Source organism: Paroedura picta, chromosome 3 (assembly GCF_049243985.1).
Source record: "Paroedura picta isolate Pp20150507F chromosome 3, Ppicta_v3.0, whole genome shotgun sequence".
NCBI lineage: Eukaryota > Metazoa > Chordata > Lepidosauria > Squamata > Gekkonidae > Paroedura > Paroedura picta.
This window is the reverse complement of record NC_135371.1, coordinates 175,636,871-175,662,748: the sequence shown is the minus strand read 5'-3', so window position 1 is coordinate 175,662,748 and position 25,878 is coordinate 175,636,871. Positions and strand designations below refer to the sequence as shown.

At 58.0% G+C, this 25,878-nt stretch overlaps 1 protein-coding gene across 5 annotated transcripts in view; it reads left to right on the top strand.

Annotated features, from left to right (window-relative positions):
* Positions 1-25,244, top strand: part of RFX1 (regulatory factor X1) — a 48,160-nt gene extending 22,916 nt beyond the window's left edge. For 3 of the 5 annotated variants that reach the window (XM_077329816.1, XM_077329814.1, XM_077329818.1), the window contains 16 exons: positions 752-847; positions 2,624-2,992; positions 6,951-7,045; positions 8,763-9,123; positions 10,534-10,715; positions 11,361-11,480; positions 11,677-11,792; positions 13,099-13,217; positions 14,083-14,192; positions 14,283-14,434; positions 15,642-15,739; positions 16,271-16,420; positions 17,162-17,370; positions 19,038-19,191; positions 21,430-21,475; positions 22,065-25,244. In XM_077329816.1, coding sequence (XP_077185931.1) covers positions 752-847; positions 2,624-2,992; positions 6,951-7,045; positions 8,763-9,123; positions 10,534-10,715; positions 11,361-11,480; positions 11,677-11,792; positions 13,099-13,217; positions 14,083-14,192; positions 14,283-14,434; positions 15,642-15,739; positions 16,271-16,420; positions 17,162-17,370; positions 19,038-19,191; positions 21,430-21,475; positions 22,065-22,234 — 2,547 coding nt within the window. In that variant the 3' untranslated portion in view covers positions 22,235-25,244. The remainder of the gene's footprint in view (positions 1-751; positions 848-2,623; positions 2,993-6,950; positions 7,046-8,762; positions 9,124-10,533; positions 10,716-11,360; positions 11,481-11,676; positions 11,793-13,098; positions 13,218-14,082; positions 14,193-14,282; positions 14,435-15,641; positions 15,740-16,270; positions 16,421-17,161; positions 17,371-19,037; positions 19,192-21,429; positions 21,476-22,064) is intronic. The other 2 variants (XM_077329815.1, XM_077329817.1) reach the window with 2 other exon arrangements.
* Positions 25,245-25,878: the final 634 nt, after the last annotated feature.

The window sequence follows — 25,878 nt, the reverse complement described above, 5'->3', positions numbered from 1 at the left end:
TGGCTCTTTTCTCCTGGCACAGACAGGCCGACATGGCCACACTTTTTGACTGAACTCCTTGTGATATTCGTCCCCCAGCCCTTTTGAGCCTGTGGGCACCTCTGGGATTCTGACACGGTGTGGTGGGCACAGCCTCAGAATGGCTGCCGCAGGAGGCGGAGCCAGCCATAGAATGGCTGCCGCAGGAGGCGGAGCCAGCCACAAAATGGCTGCCGCAGGAGGCGGAGCCAGCCACAGAATGGCTGCCGCAGGAGGTGGAGCCCGCAGGAGGCGGAGCCAGCCACAGAATGGCTGCTGCAGGAGGCGGAGCCAGCCACAGAATGGCTGCCGCAGGAGGCGGAGCTCGCAGGAGGCGGAGCCAGCCACAGAATGGCTGCCGCAGGAGGCGGAGCCAGCCACAGAATGGCTGCTGCAGCTGACCTTCAATCACACAGTGACAATCCTTGTTCTGTGGAGATGACATTTGACAAAATCCACCCAACCAATCAGAAACCTTGTCCCGCCCATTTTCTAAAAACACGTGATGCAAACGTGTTGATAGGCACCTCGGAGCACCAGGATGCATCGGCTCTGGCCTCCATGGAGAGCTATTAGCCAGCGGGAGATTGTGTGGCCCTGTGCTCCCTTGTCCTTCTTTCACACCAGACCTGCAGCGTCCTCGGGGTCAAGGGCCGTTGGGCCTCCCCAGCATATAGTGCCTACTTCCTTCTCCAAACCCCACTAACGGAATCTGATCTGTTCCGCCCCACAGAGATCTGTCGTGCAGACGACCCCCCCGACCCCCAAGGCTGGCACGGTGCAACAGCTCGCGGTTCAAGGACTTCAGCAGGTTCACGTTACTCAAGAGGTGCGTGTTCTGTGGGATGCCGCTCACTTGCAGCTGGGTGGATCGTGTCAGGAATTCAGCTAGGCTGGATGTTTCCGGAGATGGCTAGCCAACACAGAGGTCACCACCAATCCCTTTGCCCCTGTCCTTGTCTTAAATTCCAAATGAGGTGCCAAAGCCCTTCTCCGGCCCAGAAGCCTCCTTCTGAAGCAACCGTCACCTTCCCCGTCCAGGAACGGAGCTCCAGACCCTCCCCTCCCCTGGCCTGCCTGAGGATACAATTAGCAGTGACTCACAACTGTCTTCCCCGTCACCCCTTTAATGTTCTCTGTGGCTGCCAGAGAATGAAAGAGCAGTGATCTTCTGCCTGTGGGTTGCCTTTTTCTACGTGGGTCCTGACCTGGATGACCCAGGGAAGCCTGATTTAGACTCAGGAGCTCAGCAGGGTCAGTCTAGAATCACAGAATCATAGAGTTGGAAGGGACTCCTGGGTCATCTAGTCCAACCCCTGCACTAGGCAGGACATAGTTAGCACTTGGAGGAGAGACCAATGAGGGAGTTGCTGCGCAGAGGCAGGCAAAGGTGAACCGTCTCTGGTCCTGACCCAAATGGACCAAGCTCGTCCAATCTCATCAGGTTTCAGAAGCTAAGCAAGGTCATCTCCAGTTAGTCCTTGGAGGGGAGACCACCAAGGCAGTCCAGGGTGGCTCTGCAGAGGCAGCCAAGGGCAAACCACCCCTATCTAACTCCTGCCTTGACCCGGAGGGCCCAGGCTAGCCTGATCTCATCTGATCTTGGAAGCTAAGCAGGGTCGGCCCCAGTTTGTACTTGGAAGGGAAGTCCAGGGTCGCTACCCAGAGGCAGGCCATGCCAAGTGCCTCTGTTCGTCCCTTGTTTTGAAAACCTTATTGGGTATCCCCGTCACCTGGGACTTGATGGGACTTTCCACCACCCTTTTTAAAGCCCTGACCTGGCTGGCCCAAGCCAGCCCCATTTTGGCAGGTCTTGGAAGCTAAGCAGGGCCACTGCTGGTCATTCCTTGGGTGGGGGACCACCAGGCAAGTCCAGGGTTGCTACGCAGAGGAAGGCAAGGCCAAGCCACCTCTGGTCTTGAGAACCCTACAGGGTCGCAGTGGGTCAGCCGCAAATTTATAGCAAAAGAAAGAGAATATATTTATTTATTTATATTTCTATACTGCCCTTCCCTACGGATCTGGGTGCTTTACATTAAACCATGGGGAATGCTTACATAGAATATTATAACAATGCAGTAACTAACAATCATAACACAACATGACAGCCAGAACAATATTATTAACAGAACAATAACAACGACATTCCCTGGGCTGGTCAGTCATGGAGGGGCGTCTGAGGGGGGGAAACCAGCAGATGTTTGGGGTCAGTCGTCCTCAAGCAAATGCCTGGTGGAGGAGCTTCCTTTTGCAGGCCCTGCGGAACCGTGGAAGTTCGGGCAGGGCTCTGATCTCCTCAGGGAGCTCATTCCACCAGGTGGGGCCCAGGACAGAGAAGGCCCCGGCCCTGGTTGAGGTCCGCCGTGGTTCTCTCAGGCCGGGGATCCACAGCCTATTGGAGGTGGCGGAGCGTAGAGCTCTTCGGGGGGTATAGGCAGGGAGGTCCACTGGGTCCTTTCCTGGCATTGTTGTGTCCCCCTTGACTCAAACGCAGAAGAGCCGGGAGACGCCCCCTTCGGCCCGGGCCCCTGGGCTCCCCGTAGGCCTTTCCCCGCAGGCCCCTCCCCTCGCCCTGACGCCTTCAGTCTTTCTGTTTGTTGTCTAGAGCGCAGACAGTGGCCCTCCTCAGAGCAGTCAGCAGCAGTCGCCGGAGCAGGAGCAGCAGCGCGCAGTGCAGCAGGGCCTCTCCCTAGAGTGTGGCAGCAGTGGAGGCGGCAGGGCCCCCCAGCTGGCCGGGTGCTGCTTGTCCGGCCCGGAGGGCAGGCTCCACTACGTGCCTTCCCTAGACTGCGCCTCGGAGCAGTGGGTGGAGCTGGTCCGCATGCTCCCGCAGCCCCTCCTCCTGCCGCAGCAGAAGGTGGTGATCGAGCAGCTCCCCTTCCTCTCCGCTCACCACGCCAGCCCAGACCAGAGAGTCAAGATTCAGAGAGTCCCGCAGGTGCTAGTGTTCGGAACGGCCGCGACAGCACTGAAAGTAGGTCTTGCCCAGGGCGCCTCTGGGGGCCGAGAGCAGCCGGCTCCCTTTGCTTCCCCAAGAGGCAGGCAGGGGAGCTAGCCAGGGAGGCCCCCCGCCCCATGCCCCCTTCTCCGGTGGATCCCAGGGGGGAGTGAACCAGCCGGCCACAGGAGTGGGGGGGGGGCTTCCGCTTTGATTGGGGTCTCGTGGCCTTGAGTCGGCTGGAGTTTGGCTCCTGTTTCCCTGGTGCGATTTTAAAAAACTACCCCTCTTCTCTCCTGTTCTGAGGCCACCACCAAGATCTTTTTTTGCCCCGGAACAGCCAGAGCTGGGGAAAGGCACCCTTGGCCAAAGCTGCCGCCTGTTGACCCAGTAGGAGGCCTGGGTCCAGGAACGCCCTCCAGCTGCAGATCTGCTGCACTGAGTTTCTTCAGATCATGAAGTGGAGCACCAAGAAGGGAAGCACAGGACTCCTGGCTATCAGCAGGGCTTCTGTCCCGTCAGGGCTGTGCCGTTAAGCCAGTCTCGGAAGCCGTCCTGTGCCGTCCTTGTGCAAGGGCCAGCGCACACTTTGTGCAAAGGGAGGCCCAGGCTTGCCAGTGTGTGTGCGTGCCCCAGGGAATGGCAACCAATCACAGTTCCTTAACAAGTGTCCCTACGTGATACCTATATGGGAGGGCCACAGGAATAAACAGCTGTCGAAGGGGATTAGAGAGAGGCTTTCAAGGGCTATGTAGGGGTAGGCAACATCAGGAGAAGGCCTCAGTGTCTATGCCCAGTGGCTGGCCCTGCAGAGGAACTGGTTAGCTCCTGTCTGAGACGGGAGGCTGGGCTGGAGGGACCCTCCCTGGCCTGACCCAGCAGGGCTCTTCTGAGGGTCTTCTCAGGGGACGGCCTCGGCCTCTCTGCCCTGTGGCTGGCCCTGCAGAGGAACTGGCTGGCCCCTGGGTGAGACGGGAGGCTGGACTAGATGGACCCTCCCTGGCCTGACCCAGCAGGGCTCTTCTGAGGGTCTTCTCAGGGGACGGCCTCGGCCTCTCTGCCCTGTGGCTGGCCCTGCAGAGGAAGTGGCTGGCCCCTGGGTGAGACGGGAGGCTGGACTAGATGGACCCTCCCTGGCCTGACCCAGCAGAGCTCTTCTGAGGGTCTTCTCAGGGGAAGGCCTCGGCCTCTCTGCCCTGTGGCTGGCCCTGCAGAGGAACTGGCTGGCCCCTGGGTGAGACGGGAGGCTGGACTGGAGGGACCCTCCCTGGCCTGACCCAGCAGGGCTCTTCTGAGGGTCTTCTCAGGGGAAGGCCTCGGCCTCTCTGCCCTGTGGCTGGCCCTGCAGAGGAACTGGCTGGCCCCTGGGTGAGACGGGAGGCTGGACTGGAGGGACCCTCCCTGGCCTGACCCAGCAGGGCTCTTCTGAGGGTCTTCTCAGGGGACGGCCTCGGCCTCTCTGCCCTGTGGCTGGCCCTGCAGAGGAACTGGCTGGCCCCTGGGTGAGACGGGAGGCTGGACTAGATGGACCCTCCCTGGCCTGACCCAGCAGGGCTCTTCTGAGGGTCTTCTCAGGGGACGGCCTCGGCCTCTCTGCCCTGTGGCTGGCCCTGCAGAGGAACTGGCTGGCCCCTGGGTGAGACGGGAGGCTGGACTGGAGGGACCCTCCCTGGCCTGACCCAGCAGGGCTCTTCTGAGGGTCTTCTCAGGGGAAGGCCTCGGCCTCTCTGCCCTGTGGCTGGCCCTGCAGAGGAACTGGCTGGCCCCTGGGTGAGACGGGAGGCTGGACTGGAGGGACCCTCCCTGGCCTGACCCAGCAGGGCTCTTCTGAGGGTCTTCTCAGGGGAAGGCCTCGGCCTCTCTGCCCTGTGGCTGGCCCTGCAGAGGAACTGGCTGGCCCCTGGGTGAGACGGGAGGCTGGACTGGAGGGACCCTCCCTGGCCTGACCCAGCAGGGCTCTTCTGAGGGTCTTCTCAGGGGAGGGCCTCGGCCTCTCTGCCCTGTGGCTGGCCCTGCAGAGGAACTGGCTGGCTCCTGGGTGAGACGGGAGGCTGGACTGGAGGGACCCTCCCTGGCCTGACCCAGCAGGGCTCTTCTGAGGGTCTTCTCAGGGGAAGGCCTCGGCCTCTCTGCCCTGTGGCTGGCCCTGCAGAGGAACTGGCTGGCCCCTGGGTGAGACGGGAGGCTGGACTGGAGGGACCCTCCCTGGCCTGACCCAGCAGGGCTCTCCTGAGGGGCCTCTCTGCCCTGTGGCTGGCCCTGCAGAGGAACTGGCTGGCCCCTGGGTGAGACGGGAGGCTGGACTGGAGGGACCCTCTCTGGCCTGACCCAGCAGGGCTCTCCTGAGGGTCTTCTCAGGGGAAGGCCTCGGCCTCTCTGCCCTGTGGCTGGCCCTGCAGAGGAACTGGCTGGCCCCTGGGTGAGACGGGAGGCTGGACTGGAGGGACCCTCCCTGGCCTCACCCAGCCACTCCAGCACTGGGCCACTGCTCCTCCCGTGCATACCTGTGACACGGAGGACTCCACCTCCAAATGTATCCTGGCCCTAAGAATGCTGAAACTGTGGGCAGTTCGGTTTCTTAGGAGTCCAAACGGAGAGTCTGATCAGGGACCACGAGAGGGAACAGGAGAGAGAGCCAGGGCGGTGTTGTGGTTGCAGAGCGGCAACCTCTAATCTGGGGAACCAGGGTTCGATTCCCCACTTCTCCTCCCCACCTCACTGGGTGACCTTCGACCAGGCCCAACTCCCTCCGAGCTCCCTCAGCCCCTCCTCTCTCACTGGGTGTCTGTTACAGGGAGAGAAAGGGTAATTGTAAGCCGCTTCAGGACTCCTTTGGGTAGTGAAAAGCCAGATTTCCTCTTCTTCATGATCCGGTTACCTGGTGCTTCTTACACCCATGCAGGGGAATTCTTAGAAGAAATCTTTCTCCCTGTGCGTCATTTTTGTGGCTATTCTATTGGAATGCAGTAGCACCACAGAACCCAACTAGGCTCTGGGAGTATGATTCATTGTGTATTGGAGGTAACCAAAATGCTGGGCGGGGCGGGGGGGTGGGAGGCCCTTGTCTGTAGAAGGATCAAGGCCAGTTCCCCCAGAGCTAAAATTAAACAGAATCACAGGATCTTTAATTTAGTTGTTAATATTAAAAGCTGTGCATAAAAAGCCATCAACTTCAGTTACATATATAGGTCCCTTCCCCTAATATAACCCCCACACACACACACACAGACATACACAAATAACTTCATTGTAAAATTACACTTATTCATGCAGGGATCTCCCCATGAACAGTTTTTGATATTTACAATTTAAATCTATGACACTGTATAATCTTAGCATTTTGGGAACTGGCCTTTATATTCCCACAGGCACGGGTTTTCTTTTTCGGCCCCCGGGGTTAGCTGGTTTGGGGTTGACATTTTCCTCCCCACTCCCCTTTTTGTTCATTTTTACCCTTTTGCACTGCACCACTTCGTCCCGACTCCTTTCTTGGCCACCCCCTCCCGGGATCTTAGGATGCAGGGATCTCCATTCCAGCTTGTCTCTGACCCAGGGAGCTTTGACTCGTGAAAGCTACTTCCGCAAACATCTTTTCTGAAACTCTCTTACGGCTATTGTCGTGGTTATTATCAAATCCGTGACGGCTCTGAGTCGGGCAAAGAACAAAGACAAGACGTCAGCCGTGAGCCGGTTAGAATCATAGAATCATAGAATCCTAGAGTGGGAAGGGGCCATAGAGGCCATCTAGTCCAACCCCCTGCTCTACGCAGGATCAGCCCAAAGCATCCTAAAGCATCCAAGAAAAGTGTGTATCCAACCTTTGCTTGAAGACTGCCTCTTGACCAAGGCAGAGACAGAGCGGCTTTATGGGGGTGGGGGGAGAGGGGCAGCGGGGGGGGCAGAGCGGTGGCCCTCTCAGCCAAGTCAGAGACCATTCCCTCCCTGCCTCACCGCTCTTTGTCTTTCCTCTCCTTGCTGCTTCCTTCCTCCCCAGGTCCAGCAGCTCCAGCAGGTCCCGGTGCAGCACGTCTATCCCAACCAAGTGCAGTATGTGGAAGGAGGAGATGCCAGCTACACGGCCAGTACCATGTGAGTGTCCCTTGCGCGTAAAAGCCTGGCTCTAGCTGCAAAGGGAAGCTCTTTCTTCACTGCGAGCGGAGCTCGGTTTGAGTTCAGAGGCATCCTGGAGACCTACAAGGTTTTTAGGGCATGACCTTTCAAAAGTCAGCGTTCCCTTTATCAGATGTTTTGTCCTGTATCTGATGGAGGGAGCTTTGACTCTCAAAAGCTTCTACTCTGAAAATCTTGCTGGTCTCTGGGAGACCATCGAATCGAGCTGGTCTCCTGCAGATCAACCGGACGACTCCTGGAAAGGCGACCCCCCTGAGGCAGACCTCTCACCCAGCCTCTGAAAAGTGAGATTCCAGACCAACAAGAGCTTCAGGGTATGAACCCCTGGTCTCAAATTGAGCTGGACTCTCCCACTGCAGACCAACATGGCTACCCTCTGGAACGATCTGCCATCAGCAGTCACTGTTTTCCAGACAATGGACATTTCTAGACCAGGGGTGGGCAAACTGTGGCCCTCCAGGTGTCCATGGACTACAATTCCCATGAGCCCCTGCCAGCATTTGCTGAAGATGCAGACAGCAAAGATGAGCGAAATGTCTAGCATTGAGTTTTTATCGTGGCTCTCAAGCCCAAAAGGTTTCATTTACGGTTCTTAGAATGTTGCATTCTAAAATTCAGAGAGAGTTAAATAATTAAAATAATGTCCCTCACATCGTTAAAACGATGACTTCTTTCTGATAATTGTGACCGCAAGCACATCTGGATGTTTTTTTAAAGAGAAAACATCTTTGTGTTATAAACAGTAAATGCAAAACCACAACCAAAAATGCAACACCTTGAGGATAGGGAAATGCATTATTCCTCAACGAATAGGCTCCATTTTAAGGCGTCTTATGGCCAGCACTCTGCCGTGGCTTCCTTTCCGGAATTAACTGAGGATCTTCAAGTGTCATAATCAAGTTTTCCACCCACTACAGGATTCATTCTTGATATAAGAAATTAAGTGTGAAAAGAGTCCGTTTTAGTCAGCCTCTCAAGACCAAACTAGGCAAGGGGAAAGGACACCTGTCGTTGGAGAGCCCTCCCCACTCCACCCCACGGCATACAAATATCACCAGAACCAGGGAGGGGGGCCAGTCACGGTTCTCACGCCTGTGAACCAGAAAGGTTTTCATCCGCTGGCAGAAGACACAATCAGAGGGACAGAGATGGGTAGCCATGCTAGTCTGTCTGCAGCAGTAGAAGAAGAGCGAGAATCCAGTAGCATCTAACAAAATTTGTGGCCGGGGAGGAGCTTTCATAAGTCGCTGCTCACTTCTTTGGGTAACTTTTGAGTAAGTGACTCACGAAAGCACATCTGCATTGCTGGACTCTGGCTCTTACCGCCTGATAGAGGGAGCCAGACGACTCTCCCTGGGGAAGTCGTAGTGCCACGGCCAGGAAGTCCCTCTCTTGGGACACCACCCCTCTAGCCTCAGATGGCTACTGAAGCAGGGCCTCCAGAGATGACGGGAGTGATCCTGCCTGTCCCAGAGGTAGATGAACAAACAAAAGCATCTGGTTTGGCCAACAGGGAAGCAGGGTGGGTGGGTGTGCCTGTGTGGGGGGGGGGGAGACAGGGCCTCCCTGAGGCTTCCCTTGACATGTGCATCCCAGTGGGCTAGGCATGGCTCTGCTCCCCATGGGGAGGGGCAAGCAGATGGCGCCAGCCCCTGACCACCTTTCTTCCCTCCAGCCGCTCCAACACGTACCCGTACACGGAGACCCCGCTCTACACGCAGAACGCGGGAGCCGGCTACTACGAGTCTCAGGCCACCCCGACGCAGGTGCCCACCCCGCCCACCTCCCAGGCCGTGGCCAGCAGCGGGTCGGTGCCCATGTACGTCTCCGGAGGGCAGATCATCGCCAACCCCAGCAGCAGCGGGACGGCCGCAGCCAGCGGAGCAGGAGGGGCAGGAGGAGGTGGCGGCGGCAGCGGCAGCAGCGGGGGGAGCAGCAGCGGTGGCGGCACGGGGACCTTCGTGATCCAAGGGAGCTACATGCTGGGCAGTTCCAGCCAGTCCTACTCACACACCACCCGTGCCTCTCCAGCCACGGTGAGTCCGTCGTCCACCAGGCTCCCTCGCCCTCCGCCCGCAGGGTGAGGAGGCTCGCTGGAAGTTTCGGTGCCTCTCTGGGGTCCCCTCCCAGTGGAATCCCCCAGTGGCCTAGCGAGTGACCCTTAGCAAGCTGGTATTATTCTCCTTGCCCTGGCGAAAGAGTCTTGGGGAGCCTCCAGAATAGGGGTCTCCAACGTGGTGCTCAGCACCTTTCCTGGCCCCCTCCCTAGATTCCTAAAGGTGGGTGGGGTTTTCGCCCGGCAGGGCTCCTGCCTGGACCCTGGAGATCCCATCGGCCACGCAGGCGCTTTCAAAGCCGCTCCAGCAAAGGTGGCCGTCACGGCCCCGGACCTTCACTGTGCGTGTAAGAAAACATTTTAAAACAATATGTTCCTTTGAAGGGGCATCCTGGGGACAGAGCGGCTGCCCGAACTATTAAAGAGTCCTCGTTGACCTCAGTGCCTGTAACTGGCTCTGCCTCTTGAGGATCCGAGAGGTGCCTGTGAGCTCAAAAAGGCTGGAGAAACCTCCTCAGCTGACACGGAGCACCATTAAGCCTTGAAAAGCCAGGGGATCAGCCTTGCAAACCAAAACCTGTTCCTCAGCATGCTGCACCAGTGCTGAACGGGTTCCCTGGGGTAGAAAGAGTTAGAGATTTAGAATCCTTAAGTTTGGAAGGGAACTCCTGGGTCATCTAGTCCAACCCCCTGCACACAAGTGTCCTGCGTACTGCAGAGGGTTGGACTAGATGACCCAGGATGTCCCTTCCAACTCTAGGATTCTAACCCTTTCGCTCATCCACTGTCACCTGCCACCCCCTTGAGCTTTCACAGAATCAGCCTCTCCGTCAGATGGCTCTCCAGCCTCTGCTTAAAAATCTCCAAAGATGGAGAACCCGCCACCTCCCGAGGAAGCCTGTTCCACTGAGGAACCGCTCTGACTGTCAGGAACTTCTTCCGGATGTTTAGATGGAATTTCATCCCATTGGTTCTGGTCCTCTGATGTGTGCCTGTTCTGGTGGTGGCAGCAGCACCTTAAAGACAAACAGAATTTGCGGCAGGGGAGGAGCTTTTGGGAGTCGCTGGGAGACTCAAAGAAGTCCCTGCAGAAGAGAGGCGGGACTCCCGAAAGCTCCTCCCCTACAACGAAATCTCCTGGGCTCTGGCTCTTCTCTCCTGTCCCAATCTCTGGTCCAACATTCTCAGCACTCCCCCGCCCCAGATGTCCCTGAGGGCTGCCGGCAGGCATTGCCTTGCAAGTGTCGGTCTGGAGGGTTTTGTCCTGTCTGGTGCAAGGCAAATGAGCCCCCCCCCCCCCCCCCCGCTGGACCGTGAATGGTGGCAAACCAAGGAAGGCTCCAAAGGGGGGGTCTGAAGCCGTGTGACGCGCAGCCCCTTTCCTTGGCAGGTCCAGTGGCTCCTGGACAACTACGAGACTGCGGAAGGGGTGAGCCTCCCGCGGAGCACCTTGTACTGCCACTACCTGCTGCACTGCCAGGAGCAGAAGCTGGAGCCGGTCAACGCCGCCTCCTTCGGCAAGCTGATCCGCTCGGTCTTCATGGGCCTCCGCACCCGTCGGCTGGGAACCAGGTACGCCGGCCCCCAAGAAGTTTCCCTCCTGCCTGGTCCTTCGAACTGGAGATGCTGCCGGGGATTGAACCAGGGACGTTCTGGCTGCCAAGCAGAGGCTCTGCCACTGAGCCAGGGTCTCAGGCCAAAGTCTTTCCATCCCCTCCTGCCTGGTCCTTCTAACTGGAGATGCCGGGGATTGAACCTGGGACCTTCTGCCTGCCAAGCAGAGGCTCTGCCACTGAGCCAGGGTCTCAGGCCAAGGTCTTTTCCCTCCCCTCCTGCCTGGTCCTTCTAACTGGAGATGCCGGGGATTGAACCTGGGACATTCTGCCTGCCAAGCAGAGGCTCTGCCACTGAGCCAGGGTCTCAAGCCAAGGTCTTTCCCATCCCCTCCTGCCTGGTCCTTCTAACTGGAGATGCTGGGGATTGAACCTGGGACCTTCTGCCTGCCAAGCAGAGGCTCTGCCACTGAGCCAGGGTCTCAGGCCAAGGTCTTTCCCATCCCCTCCTGCCTGGTCCTTTCACCTGGAGATACCGGGGATTGAACCAGGGACGTTCTGGCTGCCCAGCAGAGGCTCTGCCATGGAGCCCCCGCCCCTCTCGTGCACCAAGGGAAGAGGACACGGCCAGCAGGCTTACACTCTCTCCCCGCTTGTCTTTCAGAGGCAACTCCAAATACCACTACTACGGGCTGCGCATCAAAGCCAACTCCCCCCTCCTCCGGCTCATGGAGGACCAGCAGCACCTGGCCATGAGGCAGCAGCCTTTTTCTCAGAAGCAAAGGTAGGGGGCGGCACCGGGGTGACCTTTCCCATGACCCGGGACACTTGTCCTGTGCTGCATGTGACCCCTGAGGGGCCTGCTTTCTCCCAGCAGCCATGTTCAGGAGGCTGGAGCCGTGCCCCTCTTTCGGCACGCGGCCTGGCAGGCCTCCCTTTCCCCGTGCCGGGCCCTGACCCCGCATTCCTCTGCCTTGCAGGCTGAAGCCCATTCAGAAGATGGAGGGCATGACCAACGGCGTGGCTGTGGGGCAGCAGCAGGCCTCGGGGCTCTCCGACATCAGTGCCCAAGTGCAGCAGTACCAGCAGTTCCTGGGTAAGGGGAGGGAGGGGAGGCTCCCACCCATCTAGCTTCTGAGATGGCTCTAGAGCAGGGGTAGTCACTGCGGCCCTCCAGATGTCCATGGGCCACAATTCCCAGAAGCCCCACAATTCCCATTGAATGCTAGCAGGGGCTTCTGGGAATTGTAGTCCATGGACATCTGGAGTGCCGCAGTTGACTACCCCTGCTCTAGAGGGAGACGCGGCAACCAGTGGCGGCCGGTGGCCAGAGGCTGTGGCTGCCTGGCTCATGGTCCACGCTGCTTTGAGGGCAGATGAAGGGGAAAGCCGGATGGCCAGCCCTAAAGTGGGTGTTGTCAGGGGCTTTGCAGAGGGCCAGGAGGCAGACAGGCCCCAGTCGTATGGAGTGCCTGCCTAACACAGGGTGGCAGAGCTGGCCTAGAAGGTTTTGCCTGGTTGGGCTCCTCCAAATGGGACTGGGGATCCCCCATGATGCCCGGGAGCACCGTGGCACCTGCCAACACTGTTCCCGGAGCCCACCAAGTCTTTTTAGAAGGGGGGTGGGGGCAAGTGGTGGCCCATTTGAGATCTGACGGCCTGTGCAGATTCAAAGAGCATTCCGGCGACTACAGGGTTGGTTTGATTCTTTCTCTGGAGCCTCTTTCCTGGGGTATCTTTGACATTTCACTTCTCTCAACCCCTGGCATTTGGGCTTGGCCTCTCCGTGTGGCTGGCTCTGCCTCCCATGTGCCCGTTTCCTGGCTGTGCCCATCACACCGTCTCCAAATTCAAAAGGGGGGCCACAGGCTCGGAAAATGTAGGGCCCCTCTGACATGAAAAGCTGATGGCAGGAGTTTCTAGCATCCACCACCACTGGCTGCAGTTTCGTTTTGTCCCTCTTGCTAGTGGCTGGGGAAGGAGGAAGTCCTTCTTCAGCCAAAGAGTAATTAAGACCCTGGGGCAGGAAGTGGTGGCCGCTACAAGCACAGACAGCTCCAAGAGGGGGTCAGAGAAACAGGTCCGACAGTGGTGGTGAGCCACAAAGCATAGATGGGACATTCTGTCCGAGGCAGTGGTGCTCCGTCTTTCTGGTTTTTGAGGACCCACCAAGGGAGGGCTTCTGGCGTTCTGGCCCTGCTGGTGGACCTCCTGGTGGCCTCTAGGCTCTGGCCACTGCGTGACACTGAGGGTTGCCCTGGAGGGGCCCCTGGCCTGATCCGACAGGGCTTCTGTGATGCGCCCATGATCATGAAGACACGATTCCCTTGTTTGCGCAGAAGAGACGGGGCTTCTTAACTAGAAGCCAGGAGGGATCTCTGAAGCTCCCCTCCTTGTTGCAGATCCCTCTCGCAGCCTGCCCGACTTTGCGGAATTGGACTTGCAGGGGAAGGCCCTCCCCGAGGGCATCGGGGCTGAGGATGTGAAAGCTTTCCAGCTGCTCTACCGGGAGCATTGCGAGGTGCGTGTGTGTGTGTGTGTGGGGAGGGGGGGGGCTGTACCACAACTGGCCATCATATGCTGAAAGGGGGTGCAGAAGTAACTTCCCATCTCCCATCTCTTTGTAAAACATTTCCATTTATGGCAGTATAGCCCACCGATAGTTGTTCCGGGAAAGGGACTCAGCCTCATTCTAAGCAGTGCCGAGATCGCAGGCGGTGTCGTGGTTAAGAGGGGCGTCTTCTAAGCTGACAAGCCAGGGTTGATTCCCCGCTCCTCCTCATTCAGCCAGCTGAGTGACCTTGGGCTAGTCACAGTCCTGTTAGAGCTGTTCTCATATAGCAGACCTGTCAAGGCTTTTTCAATCTCACCACAGGATGTCTGTTGTGGGGAGAGGAAAGGGAAGGCGATTGGAAGCCGCTTTGAGACTCCTTTGGGTAGAGAAAAGCGGAATATAAGAACCAACTCTTATTCTTCTTTTTCAGTAATCTCAGGGCTCTCTCAGCCTCCCCTCCCTCACAGGGTGTCTGTTGTGGGGAGAGGAAAGGGAAGGCGATTGGAAGCCGCTTTGAGACTCCTTTGGGTAGAGAAAAGCGGAATATAAGAACCAACTCTTCTTCTGCTTCTTCAGTAATCTCAGGGCTCTCTCAGCCTCCCCTCCCTCACAGGGTGTCTGTTGTGGGGAGAGGAAAGGGAAGGCGATTGGAAGCCCCTTTGAGACTCCTTCTGATAGAAAAAGGCGGGGTATAAAACCTAACACTTCTTCTTTTTGGCCACATATTTGTGGACAGATGTCGATCCAACTCCCGTCCTCCTTCCCCCAAACGTATGGAACGCTTGCAGGTGTGTCTGTTAGGACCGTGTCTCTCCCTCCTTGTCCCTTGCAGGCGATTGTGGACGTGATGATCAACCTTCAGTTCACACTGGTGGAGACCCTCTGGAAGACTTTCTGGAGGTACAACCTGAACCAGCCGAGCGAAGCCACCGCCATCGTCGTGTGAGTGCGGCCCGGGGGCAGCTGACAGAAGCGTGGGGCGGGTGGGTCTGCAAGGGGGCTCTCTAACCCAGCGCCTGCCTTTGCCTCTAGCCACGACGAAGCGGAGAAGCGCCTCCCCAAGAGCTGCCTGGTGACCCTGTCCAAGTACGAGCCGGTGCTCAAGTGGACGAAGGACTGTGACAACTTGCTGTACCAGGGGCTGGTCGAGGTCCTGATCCCTGATGTGCTCCGGCCCATTCCGAGTAAGCCCACCCCACCCAGCTCCTGATTTTGGGCCCCTGAAGGCTGAGGATGGGGCATTCACAAGCCCCGAGGCACTGGGGGCCAAGAGGGGAGGCTGGAGCAGCTCATTGGGCTCCGCTTGGCCCTCCTCGCAGCAGGCTTGGGGTCACAAGGGGGGGCATGCCCTTGGCCGGGGCTGCGATGTCACAGCTGCCCCCTCCTCCATGGACTGGATGTCCCCAGCGTGGTGCCCGTGGTCGCTGTTGTGCCCACCAGCGCCTTCCCTGATGCCCTCCTAGAGGTTTTAGGCAGTGGGTGGGGCCAGATGGGGATTTTGCCTTTGAAGAAGAAGAAGAGTTGGTTCTTAGATGCCGCTTTTCTCTATCCGAAGGAGTCTCAAAGCAGCTTCCATTCGCCTTCCCTTTCCTCTCCCCACAACAGACACCCTGTGAGGGAGGGGAGGCTGAGAGAGCCCTGATACTACTAAAGAAGAAGACGAAGAAGATTAGTTGGTTCTTATATGGCACCTTTCTCTACTTGAAGGAGCCTCAAAGTGGCTTCCATTCCTTTCCTCTCCCCACAACAGGCACCCTGTGAGGTGGGTGAGGCTGAGAGAGCCCTGAGATTACTGAAGAAGAAGAAGAATTGGTTCTTAGATGCCGCTTTTCTCTACCCGAAGGAGTCTCAAAGCGGCTTCCAATCTCCTTCTCTTTCCTCTCCCCACAACAGACACCCTGGGAGGGAGGTGGGCCCAGGCTTTCTGATTTCCCTCCCACCATCCAGGACGAGGCAGCTCCCTCTTGTGGTGGCCAGCCAGGCATTTTGGAGAGGTGGGATCAGAATATTGAAAAGCAGCCCGCCCCCTCCCGCCCCATACACGCACACATCATTCCTGCTGTATTCCAGAGACACGGTGAGAACATCGTGCGGGAGGCCCTCTCTGAGAACTGCCAGGCCTAGGGTTGCAAGGTGCCCCTGGCCATAGGTGGGGCTGGAGGGACAGGTGCAGAACTCCTCCTTTCAGCACAGAGAACAACTGACAGGGTGTTTCTGCCTCCTCTTCCCCCCCAAAGGAACGTTGCTTGGGCCATAAAGCAACTAGGTGCCATCAAAGGGCAGAGCCAGGTGCTACCTCAGTTAGCTTCCGTCAGCAATTCCTTTTGCCACACGTGCCTTGTTTGAGCCCGATCCCCCCGGGGTAACTCCAGCCGTTGCATTCTGCCCCAGGTGCCTTGACGCAAGCAATCCGAAATTTTGCAAAAAGTTTGGAGAGCTGGCTGACGAATGCCATGATGAATATTCCCGAAGAGATGGTCCGCGTGAAGGTGAGCCCGGGGCAGGGAGGGAGGGATGCTTGGGCTTGTGGCCAGGTGTGCCTTGGGGGCCAGGAAAGCTTTCACGGTGCTTTGGAGCATCAGAGCTCCTTTCCCCAGGCCTGACTTGAAATGGAGATCCCTGAGTCCTTTCCTTTCAGCTAGTGGGAGGCATGGTGCAAAAGATCCAGAGTGATCCTGCTGCTTGGGATCAGCTTGGTTAGAACAAAGGGGAGCTCTGGGGATCATTGGGGTGGGGAGAGCCTCTGCTCTTTCCTTGCCCTTTCCTGGGTGTTGCAGGCGGTAAGGAGATCCTGCTCCCTGGAGCCTTTGGCCTGGGCCAAAGCAGGCTGGCACCTGGCTTCCCAACCACGCTCAGTCAGGCTCCCTGGGCCAGGGGACACCGAGGGCCTCGTCGTTTCCACAGAGCCTCGATCCCCCCTCCTCCCCCTTTGGCGTGTCCCTGCTGGCGGTCTAGTTCCTCCTGCTCACAGCTCTCGCCTGGGCATGGGCAAGCCGCGTGACCCTCCTTTTGTCTTCCAGGTGGCGGCAGCAAGTGCCTTTGCCCAGACGCTGAGGCGTTACACCTCCCTGAACCACCTGGCTCAGGCCGCCCGAGCCGTCTTGCAGAACACAGCCCAGATCAGCCAGATGTTGAGCGATCTCAACCGGGTAGATTTTGCCAACGTCCAGGTAGGTCAGGAACCGCTGAACACAGCCCCAGGCTCAGCCTCCTGGCCGGCCAGCGTTTGCTCTCCTCTCTCCCGCCTGGAACAATCTGTGCCCAGTGGCCCCCATTAAATCCAGATCCTTCTTGTATTTTCAAGGTCAGGTCAGATGGATGTATCTAAATCTGAACATGGCCCCACAGTGTGGATCAAATAATCCATGTAACGAGGGCACCTATAGATAGGGTTTGTGCAAACGCATGGAAATCCCCCGGTTTGCAGAAAGAACCAAATATTGGGGGACGGCTTGTGTGTGCAGGGGTATCCCTGTGGACACATGTTAGCTTGAAAAAATGGGAACTGAGATCTGTCAAGGTTAGGTAGGCATTTAAGCAGACAGGTAGGGGGGGATTGGCTGAGGTAAGGGGAACTGAAGCAGCGAGGGAAGCTGGAAGAGAAGCGGGGTGCCCCATGCTGGCCTAGAGGGGTGCGGCTCCCACCGCATGGCCCCATTTCCCCCTGCGCCCTTTGTTTCTTTCAGTCTTCCCGTTGGTCCTGCCCCCCTCAGGGTCCTCTGAGCTATCCCGATACTTTTCTCAGGCTGCTCCAAAGGACAGCAGAGTTCAACCTTCTGGCCGTTGACAATATGCATTTGTTGGCCTTTCAGACCAGGCCGTTCCGATGGATCCTGAGCTGCTCTTTTGAGACAAGCCCTAAACGTCTCCCGGTAGGTCTCAGCCACTCACTGGGCTTTCCTCTCCCGCAGGAGCAGGCCTCGTGGGTGTGCCGGTGTGAGGATCGGGTGGTGCAGCGCCTCGAGCAGGACTTCAAGATGACTCTGCAGCAGCAGAACTCCTTGGAGCAGTGGGCTGCGTGGCTGGACGGCGTGGTCAGCCAGGTCCTGAAGCCCTACCACGGCAGCCCCAGCTTCCCCAAAGCCGCCAAGCTCTTCCTCCTCAAGTGGTCCTTCTACAGGTCAGGAGCTGCTGAGGCCACCCTCGTCCGAGCAAAGGAGCCAAGTGGGGTCGGCATATGCAGGCACTCGGGTGGGAGACCACCTGGTGGGCACAGAGGCAGCCGAAGGCAGACCGCCTTCTCTTGGCCTGGCCTGGGGGCTTCTGGTGTTCTTCCTTGGCCGCTCTGCCCCGTTGGAAGCCCTCCAGGGGAACTGGCTGGCCTTCTCAGGGGAAGGCCTCGGCCTCTCTGCCCTGTGGCTGGCCCTGCAGAGGAACTGGCTGGCCCCTGGGTGAGACGGGAGGCTGGACTGGAGGGACCCTCCCTGGCCTGACCCAGCAGGGCTCTTCTGAGGGTCTTCTCAAGCGAAGGCCTCGGCCTCTCTGCCCTGTGGCTGGCCCTGCAGAGGAACTGGCTGGCCCCTGGGTGAGAAGGGAGGCTGGACTGGAGGGACCCTCCCTGGTCTGACCCAGCAGGGCTCTTCTGAGGGTCATCTCAGGCGAAGGCCTCGGCCTCTCTGCCCTGTTCTTGGCCCTGCAGAGGAACCGATGGCCCCTGGGTGAGGCGGGAGGCTGGGCTGGAGGGACCCTCCCTGGCCTGACCCAGCAGGGCTCTTCTGAGGGTCTTCTCAGGGGAAGGCCTCGGCCTCTCTGCCCTGCAGGGCTCTTCTGAGGGTCTTCTCAGGGGAAGGCCTCGGCCTCTCTGCCCTGTGGCTGGCCCTGTAGAGGAACTGGCTGGCCCTGGGTGAGACGGGAGGCTGGACTGGAGGGACCCTCCCTGGCCTGACCCAGCAGGGCTCTTCTGAGGGTCTTCTCAGGGGAAGGCCTCGGCCTCTCTGCCCTGTGGCTGGCCCTGCAGAGGAACTGGCTGGCCCCTGGGTGAGACGGGAGGCTGGACTGGAAGGACCCTCCCTGGCCTGACCCAGCAGGGCTCTTCTGAGGGTCTTCTCAGGGGAAGGCCTCGGCCTCTCTGCCCTGTGGCTGGCCCTGCAGAGGAACTGGCTGGCCCCTGGGTGAGACGGGAGGCTGGACTGGAGGGACCTCCACTACTCTGATCCAGCAGGGCTCTTCTGAGGTTCCCCATGATTTGATTTGATTTGATTTGATTTGATTTGATGATTTCTATACCGCCCTCCCATATGGCTCAGGGCGGTTTACACACAACATCATAGGGGATACATGAAATGAGTCAACAGACAACATAGTCAAGATACAACAATAACAACCCAACAGAGGTTCTAAACAACAACTTCACTGGTCCCAACAATAGCAACATAACAAGCTAAACTCCCTAGAGAGGTCAGGCTGCTTCAGGCCATGGAGGTGATGTCCGAGGTGGGGGGGTTTGGTGGTCGGTCTCAGGCAAATGCCTGGTGGAGGAGCTCCCTTTTGCAGGCCCTGTGGAATTTTGGGAGTCCAGGCAGGGCCCTGATCTCTTCAGGGAGCTCGATCCACCAGGTGGGGCCAGGATGGAAAAAGCTCTGGCTCTCGCTGAGGACCGACGTGCTTGTTTGGGGCCAGGGATCACCAGCCAGTTGGCAGAGGTGGAACGTAATGCTCTTTTGGGGGTACAGGCAGAGAGACGGTCTCTCAGGCACACTGGGCCCAAGGCATCCTTGTTCCCCTGCTGGGTCTGCAAGGGCTGCATTGAGCTCTTTCTCTTTCTTCAACCCCCCCCCCCCCCTCCAGCTCCATGGTCATTCGGGACCTGACTCTGCGGAGCGCTGCCAGTTTCGGCTCTTTCCATCTCATCCGCCTTCTCTACGATGAGTACATGTACTACCTGATCGAGCATCGTGTGGCTCAGGCCAAGGGCGAGACCCCGATAGCAGTCATGGGAGAGGTAGGTCAGGGGGCCTGTGGATGCTTCTGGGGAAGGGCCTGTGAGACGCCCACCTTGCGGAGCGGGATCCAAGCTGCTGAGCGCCTCTTTGGCTGGGGAAGCACTTTGTTGCTTTAAAACATTTAAGAACCACCTTTCTGCATCGCAGGAGCCTAGATGGCTTGCAATGTAAATAAAACCCTCATTAAGAAGACATCAAAGGTCATGATTTAAAATACAATAGTCCCATTGTATACGGCACTGGTCAGACCACACCTGGAGTACTGTGTGCAGTTCTGGAGGCCTCACTTCAAGAAGGACGTAGATAAAATTGAAAGGGTACAGAGGAGAGCGACGAGGATGATCTGGAGCCAAGGGACCAAGCCCTATGAAGATAGGTTGAGGGACTTGGGAATGTTCAGCCTGGAGAAAAGGAGGTTGAGAGGGGACATGATAGCCCTCTTTAAGTATTTGAAAGGTTGTCACTTGGAGGAGGGCAGGATGTTGTTCCCATTGGCTGCAGAGGAGAGGACACGCAGTAATGGGTTTAAACTTCAAGTACAACGATATAGGCTAGATATCAGGAAAAGAATTTTCACAGTCAGAGTAGTTCAGCAGTGGAATAGGCTGCCTAAGGAGGTGGTGAGCTCCCCCTCACTGGAAGTCTTCTAGCAAAGGTTGGATACACACTTTTCTTAGATGCTTTAGGATGCTTTGGGCTGATCCTGCGTTGAGCAGGGGGTTGGACTAGATGGCCTGTATGGCCCCTTCCAACTCTATGATTCTATGAAAATGTCAATCTTGGGATTGTCCACAAATAAAAAACGAGATTAACCAAATGCGGTCCTAAATAAATCTGTCTTCCACCGCCTCCTGATTAAAAGCAAGGGGGCCAAGCACAACTTTCTGGGGATGTTGTTCCCTAATTGTGGAGCTGCCACCCAAAAGGCCCTGTGCGCCCACCAGCCAAGATTCTGCAGTTCGTCAGAATTCATGTCCAGTGGCACCTTTGAAGGAGAAGAGTTGTTTTTTTTATATGCCACTTTACCGGAAGGAGTCTCAAAGCGGCTTCCAACCTTCCGTTCCTCTCCCCACAACAGACACCCTGTGAGGGAGGGGAGGCTGAGAGAGCCCTGAGATTACTGAAGAAGAAGAATAAGAAGAGTTGGTTCTTAGATGCCGCTTTTCTCTACCCAAAGGAGTCTCAAAGTGGCTTCCATTCGCCTTCCCTTTCCTCTCCCCACAACAGACAGCCTGTGAGGTGGGTGAGGCTGAGGGAGCCTTGATGTTACTGCTCGGTCAGGACATTTTTATTAGGACTGTGTCTTGCTGAAGGTCACCCAGCTGGCTGCATGTGGAGGAGAAGTGGGAAATCAAACCTATTTCGCCAGTTTAGAAGTCTGCGCTCCTAACCACTACACCAAGCCGGCTTTACGGCCTACAGAGTTTTATTCCCTGCATAAGCTTGATCTGAGGAAGTGTGCGTGCACACAAAAGCTGATGCCTGGAATAAAACCGTGTTGTTCTTCAGGGTGCCCCTGGACTCAGCCTTTGTCCTGCGGCTTCAGACCAACACGGCCCCCCCTCTGATTCGGCCAGCAGGGTGTCAGAAGTGGGCTTTCAAACAGATGAATTCTCCTTCTGTTATTTCAGCTGGCTGCCCAGGGGAACCGTGGCAGCAGGCAGAGTCCCAAACACAGCCCAAGGACCTTTGCCCTGGAGAAGCCCGAGACTGGACCCGTCCACAGAGTGCCACCCTTCAGGGGCCGCGTCCCCCCGTTGGCATGTGTCCTGTAGCTCTTTCTGGCCCTACAGTTCAACAACACATGAGGGCTGCGCCAGTGTGCTTTAATGGTTGAGAGCAGCAGACTCTCCCCTGGGGAACCGGGTTGGAGTCCCCACTCCTCTTCCACATGCAACCTACTGGGTGACCTTGAGCCAGGCACAGTTCTCTTTGAGCTCTCTCAGTCCACCTGCCACAGGTGCTATTTGGGGAGAGGAAAGGAAGGAGACTCCTGAAGGCAGAGAAAAACAGGATGTAAAAACCGACCCTTCTTCATCTTCTTCTGTCGCTGACCTATCTGGGACAGCTTATAGGGCGGCCAAGAAGCCAGCAGGGCGAAGAGAGGGAACCGCCTAATTCTGGGAAGCAGAAGGCCTCTCCTCTTCCTCCCCCCGTCCAGTTACCGCCTTTTCCCTCCTGGGCAGGGCCGTGAGAGCAGTGGGGCTCATCCTGGCTTGATTCTCTTCTCGTTTCAGTTTGCGAACCTGGCGAGCTCCTTGAACCCCTTGGACCCCGACAAAGGTACCGTCGAGCCACACGGACGTCTCTCTCGCGGTTGGGCAGTGGTTGGCAGGGAGGCCTCTGGGGTCACGGCCCTGGCCTGGCCCTGGGGCCAAAGAGAAATGGCCCATAGGCCACACCCTGCATCTGGGGCTGAACTGGGACGGGAAAGACATCATGGGGTTCACAACACAGGGAGCACTTGAAGGCCCCTGCAGAGGTGGCTCGGCCATGCATTCCGATGGGAGGCAGTGCTACAACCGGAGCACAGAAAGCGCTGAATTCAGGTGCTGCTTGGGAGAGGGCAGAGAGGCCGAAGACCCTCAGAAGAGCCCTGCTGGGTCAGGCCAGGGAGGCTCGTCCAGCCCAGCACCCTGTCCTGGTTTGCCATGCAGAGGCAGGCCATGACCAACCTCCTCTGCTCATCTCTGGCCCTGACAACCCCGCAGCATCGCTGTAATTGGGCTGCAGTCCCAGGCCCGTCCTTCACAAGGAAGCTGGCCCAGGCGGCCAGGGCCTTCCCCAGGCTCCTCCTGCTCTGCTCGGCCCGCTGGCCTTGCCTCTGCCACGCTGTGACCGGCCGTTCTCTCTCTCTCTCTCTCAATTGCAGAGGAGGAGGAGGAGGAGGAGGAGGAAGAGAGCGACGAAGAGATGCCCCAGGAGCTCTCGCTCAGCTCCGCCGAGTCCAGCAGCTTGACGGCCGAGCCCAGGGAGCCGCCCCCGAAGCTGGCCCGGACGGACTCGCGGGGCATCTTTGTGCAGGCCCTGCCCTCCAGCTAGAGCAGCCGGGGAGGGGACGGACTGAACCCGCGGCCGGCTGGAGGCCGGGATGCACCTTGCGCTGCCCTGTGATAAAACATGAGCTGTTCCCTGTCTCCGAGTGGTATGCAACGCTCTTTCTTTCCTCGCCTCCCTCCCTCCCGGAGGCCCTGAATAGGACCACTCGCCCCAAAGGTAGTGTGGGGGGCTCACCCCTTTGGCCACGGGGGCTGGTTTCGGCCTCTTCCCAGGTGCCTGATTCCCACCGGAGGTTAGAGGCTGGGCTGCACCTTGTGTCCCGCGGCTCCTCCTTGCCCAGTCTATTTGCCCTTGCCTTGCCCCTACCCCTCTCCAAAGACTCTACTGACCCCGCCAGGCGTGGAGGAGGACCAGGCTCCAAGTCTGGCCCTGCCCCACCCGGCCTCTTGGCTACGCCAGCCCCCGGCCGCTGGGGCCACCCCTAGCAGGCACCCAGAGGAGCTGCTGAGGCTGCCAGTTGGTGAGGGGAGGGCACCCTCAGCCCATGGGACGAGGCGGGGCAGGGCAGGGCAGGGCAGGGGTGCTCCTGGAATCTGGCTTGGCCAGCAGGGAATCTTCCCAGAGCCTGCCCACGGGTTCTCTCCAGTCTAAGCACCCGCCTTAGTTTGGGAATTTGGCATTCTCCGGCTTCAAGGAGCTCAGGCGCAGGTTTTGTGTTGGACTCCCGCTTTCTGCAGCACAGGCCAGGTTGGTCGTGGGCCGCTCCTTTACTACTTTCTCTGCCCGCTGAGCCCAGCATGGAGGAGGGGGCTAAAGGCCAGGCCCAGTCGGGGGGCTGCCGGAGTTACTTCCACCTTCCAGTTCCACGTGCAGGTTTCCCAAAAGGCCTGGGGAGGCCCTGCCCCTGTGCCGCTGTGCCCAGACTTGCCACCGTGCCCCCACTCTGGGTTGCTCCAGAAGCCTTCTGTTTCTGAGGCCACTCCGGGTTCGGGCGGGGCACTCCCCCTCAGGGCTCTGCCCGAGGGACCTGGGCACGGGGCTGCTCCTCTCCTGCTGAATGGCATCGGCAGGAAAAGAGGGAGGCCGGTGCCCGCCTGGCATGGGCTACAGGAGCGGCAGCCCTACCCCCTCCCCACCCCCAGCTTTCCCTGCAGCCCTCCTGGGCCCTCCTCTGCAGGCTGACGGGATTCTCCCAGAAGCAAAGAGGCTTTGGCTGCACCGGGGGGGGGGGGGGGAGGGAAGGTGGGGGGAGATTGGGCGGTGTAACCAGCCCCAGACGCTCTTTCATGTGCCGGTCCCTGGATGGAACCAGGCATGATGGGCAGGCTCTGTGCAAAGCAACAATCCCCAGCTCTGCTCTGGGAGAGGGTCTCCAAGCTGCTGCGTCCTTTATCCCCCCCGCCCCCACCCCGGAGGTGATACTGGCAGATTCAGTGCCCCCCCCCCAGGTATTCTGCCGTCCGCTGGCTTGGCTGGCCCCACTGGACAGTCCACGTACCCCTCCCCCACCCCCTTGGCTCTCCACGCGTTGTCCAAATGAGTGAGCTGCGCCTCTGTTCCACTCTGCAAGGCAGTTGTTGAGCATGGCATTGGTGCCCTCCCAGCCAGCCTGCTTCTTCCTGCCAGGGAGCCAGCACGGTTCTCACCGTTTCTGATCGGGGAACAAGAGAGGCACCAAACCAGAATGCAGCCTTGAAGGGAGTGTTTAGGGCACATAAAGCAACCTCCAGGGTCCGGCTAGCCCAAGGCCTACTCCCCACCCCCCCCACCCCCAGGCCCCATTCTGGGGCTCACAGCTAATTCCCGCAACCTACGCAGAACTGGCCCAGCCTTTCAGAGAAGCACCTTCTTAACGCAGCACGTCTCTGCAGTTTCCACTCAGTCCAGCCCCACCCCCAGCCCTGCGCCCCATTTCACAGCACGCTGTTCCTGGCGGTCCGTGTAGAGCGGTCATGAATGTTGCCTTCTCCAAGAGGGCAGCCGAGGGTCCGGTGGGCGTGGCACGGGCCCATTTCCTGCTCCAAACCAATGATCTCTTAAGGGACGGGCAGCAGGAGAGGTGGAAGGGCCAGAGCTGTCCCCCAGGGCTCCGGCGGCCCCTGCTTCTCCAGCACCTCTCTTAGCTTTAGGAAAGTCCTCCTCCTAGCGCCGTGAACGGATCTTGCCGTTTGCTCCGCCGCGGCTTCTGCTGGCCAGTCGCTCCATCCGTGCAGCGTGCCGAAGGGCGGCCCGGCTGGCCGCGCAGGACTCAACAACATGAACGAGCTTACCTTCTTTTGTATTCTCCAAATTCAGTTGCTGCCTTACCCAATGACACACCTGTCCCCTGCAAACCGAGATTCTCTCTTCGCCCACCCAGCTAGAGGGGGGGGGGGAGAGACGGAACGACACACAAAATAGTTCAGCCTGCTTGCCCCCCCCCCTCCTTTGCAGGAACACTTGCGGAGGGCTCGGGCCTCGTTGTAAAGAATCTGGCCCCGATCCGCACCCCCACCCCTTCCGCACCGGCAAGCAAGCAGACAAAACGGACTTGGTTACTTCCCACCCGCAGAGCCGAGTAACCCACCTTCTGGTTTGTAACTGAATATTAGATATTCTAGTTTTAAACAAGCAAACAAACAAAAAATCTGTGCTTTTCTATGTAATTAATTACTAATTCTTGTTCTATAAACCACCTTAAATATTGTGAGATTGGTGAAGATAAATTACTTGATATTTTGGGGTTTTTCAACCATCATGGCCTTATTTGTTCCGATTTTTCCAGTGTTTTAAACCTGTGAGATAGATGTTTATTGCAAAAATCTACATATTGTATAAAAATATATATTTTGTGTCAATCTTTGTGCGGCGGCAGCGGCAGTGACGCTGGGGCTGCCGCGCGACAGACCTCCCGTGGCGTGTGAAGAGCAGTGTCGGTGTCCTGGGCCCATGCGGTGGGCAGTGCCTGTTGTCCAGCTGGCGTGCGTGCGTGTGCGTAGTCTAGAGTGCAAACGCTGTTTTCTACCTTTTGTAGTTCTTTCTTAAAAAGAAATAAATTCAGCCGTGTTCTTTGCCTAGGGTGCCCTTCCGCTCACTTGCGCCGCTATGAACCTCTGCCACCGGGGCTGGCTGCGTGTCTTGAACTCTGGGCACAGAGCAGAGGGTCCGAAGCAGCAGCACCAGCTGCTGTAAGGGGAGGGGAGGCTGGGCACAGGGTTCCCGGGGCTTTGGTAGTAGGCTGCCTAAGGAGGTGGTGAGCTCCCCCTCACTGGCCGTCTTCAAGCAAAGGTTGGATACACACTTTTCTTGGATGCTTTAGGATGCTCTGGGCTGATCCTGCGTTGAGCAGGGGGTTGGACTAGATGGCCTGTATGGCCCCTTCCAACTCTAGGATTCTATTATTCTAGTTCAGCGGTGGAATGGGCTGCCTAAGGAGGTGGGGAGCTCCCCCTCACTGGCCGTCCTCAAGCAAAGGCTGGATACACACTTTTCTTGGATGCTTTGGGCTGATCCTGCGTTGGGCAGGGGGTTGGACTAGATGGCCTGCATGGCCCCTTCCAACTCTATGATTCTGTGAATGCCAAAAGCTCCTGCAGGGTGTGGGATTAGATAGCCTGTATGGCCCCTTCAAACTCTATGATTCTCGTCTGCTGCTGGAGTTGCAGTAGAAGAGTCAAGCCCAAGGGGCGCCTTGGAGACCAAGAAGA